The 7768-nt window shown below is 60.2% G+C and overlaps 2 protein-coding genes across 2 annotated transcripts in view; both read right to left on the reverse strand.

Moving 5' to 3' along the window:
* Positions 1–2613: 2613 nt before the first annotated feature.
* On the reverse strand, positions 2614–5026 carry VDBG_04645 (origin recognition complex subunit; the record flags this gene model as incomplete). Its single annotated transcript, XM_003004993.1, has 3 exons — positions 2614–4102; positions 4155–4294; positions 4475–5026. 3 exons carry the CDS (start codon positions 5024–5026, stop codon positions 2614–2616), a joined length of 2181 nt encoding a protein of 726 aa, XP_003005039.1.
* A 1132-nt stretch (positions 5027–6158) lies between these two features.
* Positions 6159–7768, reverse strand: part of VDBG_04646 (PWWP domain-containing protein) — a gene marked incomplete at both ends in the record, with an annotated part of 2180 nt that continues 570 nt past the window's right edge. The window contains 3 exons of the mRNA XM_003004994.1: positions 6159–6203; positions 6259–6628; positions 6724–7425. Of these exons, the coding sequence (XP_003005040.1) occupies positions 6159–6203; positions 6259–6628; positions 6724–7425 (1117 nt within the window). The remainder of the gene's footprint in view (positions 6204–6258; positions 6629–6723; positions 7426–7768) is intronic.

Genomic DNA, 7768 nt, shown 5'->3' on the forward strand with positions numbered 1-7768 from the left:
AGGCCGAGGGCCATCTGGCGGAGCTTCTCGCGGAAGGCCGGCGAGCGGGCGGCGCGGCGGGCGATGATGCCGCCGGGGCCGGCGCTGGGGTTCGTGCGGGCGCTGGTGCTCGTGCTCGTGCTGGTGCCCGTGCTGGTGCTGGCCCTTGCTCGTGTCGAGGTGCCGTTGCTGGCGTTGCGGCCGCGGCCGCTTCGAGAAGGGGAGCGGCCGCGGGCGTTTGGGCGGCTGGTGGACATGGCTGAACGGGGGGGGGGTTCGCTAATTGGTATTTTTCTTTTTCTTCTGCCCTCTTCGTTTCCTTTTTCCTGCGTTCTTGCCAGGTGGTGGTGCGTGGTGATGTGATGGGCGTTGCAGGATGTCTTAGGTCGGAGATTGAAGGCGTGACAGGCTGGCAGTGGTAAATGTGGCAGGTAGCTGGTGCGTGCGTGTGTCCCCGCGTGGTTTTCTAGAAGGCGACGATCCCTCTTTCTATCTGCTGCTGAAGATGCTCAGGGTTTGCTTTTTCTTTTTTTTGGGCAGCTGTGTGGTTTGCGCGCCCCCAGTTTCGTGGGTTCGGGAGTCCGAATGAGTGGTGGTTGTCAGGACCTCAGTGCGCCGTTTTGTGTAGCCGTTGAGATGGAGGTTTGCTTGTTTCGCATGCGTGATGGATGCGTGAGAGGGAGAGAGGGAGAGAGGAGCAGACCAGTCAAAGTTCCTTGTCCTTTTTCAAATCCTTCCGGGGAAGAAGCTGTTGTTCGCAGAGCGGTCTTGAGAAGGCGGCAGATGAGTCTTGCTTAGAGGAGGGTATTTAATCCTGGTGGTACGTTGCCCTCCCCAAAAAGGTAGGAGATACTGGTCTAAGAGGATACTTGGGGTATAAGGCGAGAAGGACAGCAATGGAATATGTATACAAGGCTTAGATCATTCAGGAACCGAGGACACCATCTTTCGCCTTAAGCTTCTGTCAAAGGAAAGTGCGCGCCGGCCTCCTTCTTGTATGCCTCGAAAGAAAACGCAGCACCCGAGGTGGAGGGGGAGAAGAAGGGGGGGGGGGGCGCGGCGTGGTGTCTGCGTGTGTGCATGTCTAGGTGTGTGTGTGTCTTCGACGATCCTTTGACGCCAATTCCAAGACACCACGCCAAAGGGGCGTGCCCACCCCAGTAACAGGAAAGGGGACAGTAGGTCCCGCGCCGCTGGCAAAGCGGGCCAAGAGAAAGAGAATCAACATCGCGTCAGGTAGGATCAATTCACCAGCAGGCCCGCCCGCCAGTCCGCCAGCCCGCGCCCACATGAGCACGGCACTCACCGACAGACGGGGCACGACGGAGGCGACGGGGGGGGTGGAGGGGCCATGGGGCATGGGGCAGAAGGTGACGAGACCGAGCCGCCGCATGAGGGTAAATGAACGCCGCGCTTGTTCCAGGTGGTCGCTTCAGCCCAGAAGGCCAGGGTCGATGGTGGGCAGGCCGGTTGGGAGGCGCACCAGGTCAATAGACGCTACGACGTCAGGCGAGACAGAGTAGGGCACCTAGGTCAATGAGGCAAGGCAAGCGAAAGCGTGTAAGAAGCTCTTGTAGCCCCCCCCCCTCCCCCCCGTCCTTCATGAACTGTTCGTGCCATTCTTCAGACGAAACTGCGATGAGGGAGACGCAGAAGAAGAACGCCGGCGGATTGACAGCAGACCAGGTGGCAGGACAGAGAGCTCGTCAGAGGGAGAGCGCCGTCACTGTCGAGCCAGGTTCTCGGGATGTACGCCTCCCTCGTGGTTCGAGGGGTTTTCTTTGTGTCTGTGGTGAGACATCATCACCGGCCGGCGACAAGCGTTGTGGGTTCCCCCGCCGCATGTAGAATGGCCCCCGAGACACACAAAGATGACATTTCTGCTGCCCTCGGGTCCATGCTGCTGGAAGGGGAAAAAAAGAGTCTTTGATCTTTGGTGTGATTCGGACGGAGAGTAAGATGAAGTGGGAAGAGGGGCGCCCCATCTATGACATGACGGCGACTGCAGGTATTTGGCGTCGGCGATACCATCATCAGTCTTGGCGCGAGGGAGCCAGGCCGACTTGCGTGCTGCTAAACTGCCGATTCGCCATTTCGTGGCGAGATATTGTGGCGGCTTGAAAACAACACACAAGTCCGTTGTTCCGACCGAGCGACAAAGCCCCCCTCCCCCCGTTCAAGGCCCTTCAAGGCCCCTCCATGCCCCCAAAATTGTCCTTTCTCATGCATTATCGGATATTACTGACTCAGAAGTGGCCTAGCTAGCAAAGCATCTGGGAGGAGCCCCCCATGATGATGAAAGAAATAGGAGGGGACGCTCTCGCTCTCGGTGCCTCGCGATCCGAACGCCTGGAACCAACCAGTCCTAGACCGGGTGCTGGCGTCTGCGAGGCTGTCCCAGGAAAGTCTAACGCAGCCCTCTTAGCCTCCTCGCTTTATTGACAGGAGGCTTCTAGGCTCATCTCGAGGCCCAGGTCCAGCTCCAGCTCCGACTCCAAACTCCAAGACCCAGTCCCTTGGGCCAGGCACTGTCAACAACGTCGCGTGGTTCTCGCATCCATTGTTCTCCCTGGCTCTGTCACAAAGGACGCCTCGCCCCGCAACGAAGCCCCCCCCTCCACCCCCCGAGATGGATCATAGCCATTTCAGCTTCGCAATGTGGTCGACCTTCTTTCTGCTAGCCTTGACAAAGCCCAGTGCTTTGAGCTCGGCCAGGCCCTGGTAGAACAAGACCAGCGCGACCCTCTCGCTGTGGCCTCCGCCAGCTCGAACGCCAGCCGCGTCTTCAGCTGCCGCTGCCGGCCCAGGACCTTCGACGGTCTCGCCCTCGTCGGCCTCGTCGCCGACCATGGCGAAGAAGGCCGCCCACAGGTCGGCGACGTTGATGAGGCTGCCGCCCTCGAGGTATAGATGATACAACAGCGAGGTCACGGGCAGCGTCGTCGAGATGCCGTCGCCGTGGCCCCGGCAGCAGTCGCACGCAAGATAGTCATGGGGCCGCATGAGGCTCCTCTCAAAGACGACCCTTGGCCGCGGCACAAAGACGTCGCGGTACGGCATCTTCGACTCATACAGCCACGCCTCGTGCAGGAAGCTGTCGGTCGCCGGCTCGCAGTGCGCCGCACCCTGCAGCAGCGACGCCACATTGTCGACGATCTTGGTGAAGGCCTTGTCGGCGTCCGACAGCGCCGCCGAGTCGCGGCTCAGCTGCACCTTTTGCGCGACGACCGTCGTGCGGAGGATCCTGCTGCTGCCGCTGTAGGAGCTGCGCAGCGTGTTGCCGTCCCTCTGCGCTGCCGACAGGAGCTCGCGGGACTCTGAAAGGCAGGCTTCGAGGGAGGACGCCAAGTCTTGCGCCTCCTGGGACTCGCTTTTCCATTCCTCGAGCCCGAGGTCTTGGTCGCCCTGGCCTAGCGTCTGGAGCAGGCTCTCTACCATGCGTATAAAGTCGGCCGGCTGCAGACGTTTGATGTTGGTCAGGATGCCGATGTCCACCGACGAGAGGTCGATGCCTTCGGCGACGGCTTTCAGATACAGCTGCGAAAAGGTCTCCTGGTTGGCGCCTGTGCTCTTCAGCAGAGCCAGGGACCGGAGTAGCCGAGCTGACCAGGCTCTCCTCTTGCTCGGGATGTCGAAGATTTGCTCATACAGAAACGCATCGTCTTGAAGGGCCGACTTGGCAAATTGGAGGTCGCCCGTCTCGACGGCGTCTTCGACATGGCGGCGGAACGAGGGTAGCGAGCGGAATGCCTCGAGGTGCTCGGGCTGAACGAGCTCGCTGTTCAATTCATTGTCCTCGACGGCAAAGATACTCAACGGGTTGGCGTAAAAGTGACACATGTATGCGTACTTGAGTGAGCTCAGGAACGACTCGATGCTGGTGACCTGATCATGCTGCCTGTCGATGAAATGCTGCAGAAGCGACGAACCAAGACGTAAGGAGACGTCTGCTCCGGCAACAGAAGGCTTGAAGATCTGCTCGAGGATGGTCGACGTCTGGACGACGTCGAACTGCGCACCGTACAAGAGCTGACACGTCGATTTGAGAAGCCGCGCCTGGAACAGCTCGACCGACGTCGCCACGCCAAACAGCAAAGTAAAGGGAATGTCCGTGAGCCACGAGCTGAGCAGGTCGTGAGCGGGAGGCGCACTCTGTCTTGGCAATTTTTGCTCACCTGAAAAGCACAATGAGATCCGACAGCAGACCGCCGTCGAAACCCTCGCTGTCCTGGAAAGCAACGAAGACGTGACGGCACCCGTGTGCCTTGACAAACGCAGCCAGGCCCTCGAGGTCATAGTTGAGATATTTGCGACCCTGTTCACGTCAGCAGCAGGCCGCACACGCTCGCAAGAATAGAAAAAAAAAAAAGAAAAGAAAAAAGCACAGAGCGGCCGACGAATCCACTGCCAAAAGACACTCGCCGTCGTCGTCCCCTCGTCATCGCGGGCGTCGCATCCCTGACGACTTTTTCAGCGCCGCCTTGAGGTTGCCCACCTCAGCGGACCGCAGCCTGACGACCCTGCTCCTGGGCTCGCCGCCCTCGAGCCTCGCGCCGAGCTGCCGGAACAGCAGGTCCTGCGACGCAATGTTGGCGCCCGTCATGATGAACGCAGCCGGCACCTGACGCCGGTCCCCGTCCGCCGCCGCGCGCCCCGCGTGCCGCCCCCAGGCAAACGCGGCCACCTGCCCCAGCGTCGCCGAGTTGGCGTCGCGCAACATGGTCTGCACCCGCCCCTCGATGCCCTGCCAGCTCGACCGGAAGAGCCTCTCACGGAGGCGCACGCACGCGGGCGCCTCGGCCCCGTTCAGCAGCGGCACAAACCAGGAGGGCTCGTCCTCCGCGTTCGCTGCTTGCCGACCTGAGTCGGGCCTGCTGCCATCGTCGTCGGCGTGCTCGGAGCGGAGCTCAGAGGCCTTCTTCGAGGTGCGCCGGCGCTTGGGGGCCCGCTCGGCTGAGGCGCCTTCTTCTCGGGGCCGGAAGACGTAGGCAGCCTGGTGGTCTTCCTGCTGGAAATGCGGATCTGGCATGGCTGCTGTGTCGGCCATGACGAGCTGACGTTCGTTGGATGAGGTGACAATGGTCCGTCGATGGTGAAAGGACCGGTGACGTTGAATGGAGGGTTGGAGATGAGACGCGGTTGAGGCGCGTGGGGAAGCACGGACTCGAGGTGCACAGTTTTACGTCACCGAATTGGCACCGTATTGTCCCCTTGCCTCGCGAGCCCCCCCCCTGAGCTTGTTGCTTTTCCCTGCTCAGCCTGGCCCATGATCATTTGTGCGCTGCCTGTCAAGACGAGTTGCATCGAGACGTCTAGCAGCAGGCTTCCATCCGAATAGTTCGTTGTGCCTCACCTAGGTTCCTCTGTTTCCTCGGTCACTCTGGCCAGCGGCTGATGCCCCTCTCGACGACACCGATTTGGTGAGCTCGATAGCCTCAGAATAAAGCCCAATTCTAATGAATGCATCGATTTCATAGCTATATGGTTGCAATCTCGAGACTCGTGAAAGAAGCCCAAATCCCTTCCCCCACTCGCTCTCTCTGTTTCTCTCTTCTCTTCGAACCAGATGGTCATGATGGGGACCCTTCTCCCTCTCGTCCCTCCCAAGCTCTGCGTGCTCTCCAAGCCCCAAACCAGCCCCAGACCGATTCGCAGAAAGAAGAGCCCACTGAAAAAATCCCGCCCTCTTCTGATTTGTCCTGCTTTGCGCACTCCTGTTCGTATCTCGGCGTGAAGACTCTGTACACACGGGGCCTGCGCCTGCTTGTTCCTGTGCCTGCTTGCCGTCCATCCATCCATGGTCTCCCAAGGGTCAAAGATGAACCTCTTGCACTGGAGTGAACCAGGAAGAATGTAGATTCGAAGCGTCACCCGGTCGCCCTGACAGCAGGCCCATCCTCTCTTCTCCGTTCCAGCAGCGCGGCCCCTGTCAAGGAAATGAAGAAGAAGTAGAAAAAAAAAACACATAGTTGTTACAAACTCCGGACATACGCCTCCCTCCCCCAAAGCGAGAGAAACAAAGCCACTTTTTGCGATCCGATCTCTTCATGTACGCCGGCGGAGCATGATGCGTCCAGCCCTATAGCCACAATGGCTTGGCAGGAACCGCCCGGCTGCCCGGATGTTGTTGTTGTTGTTGCTGTCGTCAGATTCAAGACCCGTCAACGTGCGCCACGCTTTCATGCCTCTGCCTCGACCTCCTTGGGAGCCTCTGCTGCAGCATCCTAGCGAGATAGTTAGTTTCCGCAGTTGCGCACGTTGGCGACGCATAGTACTCACAGCATCGGCTGTCTTCTCTGGCGTTCCCTCTGGCTTCGCCTCAGTCTCCTCGGTCGCCTCGGGTGTCGACTTCTTCGCCTCGGCCGCCTCCTCTGACTTGGCGTCCGCCTTGGCCTCGTCCTTGACGCCGTTAGGCTCGGTCTTCTTCTCCGTGGTGCCGTTGACTCCGTTCGCTGTCGACGGGGCGGCTACACCGTCCACGGTGCTGAGGATCTTGGTCCACTTGTCCAGCAACGCCTGGGAGCGAGACTTGAAGTTGAACTCGGCCTCCTTGGGGATGGAGTCGAGCTTGAGGATCGCCTTGAGTACCTTGTTGATCTTGGTCGCCCGGATGATCGAGACCTCGAGGTCGGGGAAGCTCTCCAGCTTGCTGATGTACTCGGACATCATCTTCATCTCGTCCTCCTTGGGGATCTGCTCGCGGGTGAGGAGGCCCTTCTGGAGCTTGTGACGGAGGAAGAGAACCTCGCGCTGCGGTGCCTGTCAGTGATCGGTCGAGCGGGAGGGGCTGGCGCCGGACAACATACTTCCTTGCGTTGGTGCTTCTCTTCCGCACTCAGCTCCGGCTCTTTGGGTGCCTCCTTCTCCGCCTTCTTCTCAGCGCCGTCCTTCTTGGACTTGGTCTTTGCCGGCTTGGCAGCAGACTCCTTTGCCGCCTTGGGCGTGGACGTTCCATTGGTGGCCTTGGGCGTAGAGGACGTGGTGAGCTTGATCTTGGGCTTCTTAGCCGAATCCGATCGCTGGGGAGTCTGTTCTCGGGTCAGCGCACGACTCCACGGGCATGTCGTCTGCTTTCTGTTGCTTACCGCCGCCTCCTCGGCCTTGCGCTTCTTGCTGGACTTCGACTTTGCGGGGACTTCGACATCCTCCACCTCCTCGTCGTAGGCATCGGCCATGTCGACATCCTCCGTCTCGACGGCGGCGACGGAAGCTCGCTTCTTCTTCTTGCTGGCGGCGGCGGCGGCGGCGGCATCTTCGGCGGCAGCCTCCTTGGCAGCCAGCTCAGCGGCGTGCTCGTTCAGCAGGTCCTTGTAAAACTCGAGCGAGTTTTGCTCGACGGCGAGTTCGAACGCTGCCTCGAGCTTCTTGTTTTTGATCTTCTTCTCCAGCATCTCGGTGGCGAGCTCACTTGAGAGCTCCTGAAGGAACGAGTTGGGCACGTAGGAGCTGACAGACGATAAACGGTTAGTACAGCGAGACATGCGGCTGTAGCCTCGGCAAGGGAGGCGCAGGGCCAGGGGCGATAGGTCAAGGACTCACAATTCGTTGGGTGTGGAGGTACATGACGGGGGAAAGTACGGTCCGCGACGCGCCTGCCGCCATCGGGCAAAGTCCTCGCGATAGGTGCCGTCGGCCTGCAGGCAGGGTCACGGGACGCTTGGACTCGGTGAGGCTCGGGGGCAGCATGTCCTCGTCGCAATGATGACGGGCCATTGAGGTGGCCTTTGAAGCTTGACGAGGTAGTGCTCGCGGGCTTCGCGTCGAGGTGCAGGATCCTGGCCTTGGAGCC

This window comes from Verticillium alfalfae, genomic scaffold (genome assembly GCF_000150825.1).
Source record: "Verticillium alfalfae VaMs.102 supercont1.5 genomic scaffold, whole genome shotgun sequence".
Lineage (NCBI taxonomy): Eukaryota > Fungi > Ascomycota > Sordariomycetes > Glomerellales > Plectosphaerellaceae > Verticillium > Verticillium alfalfae.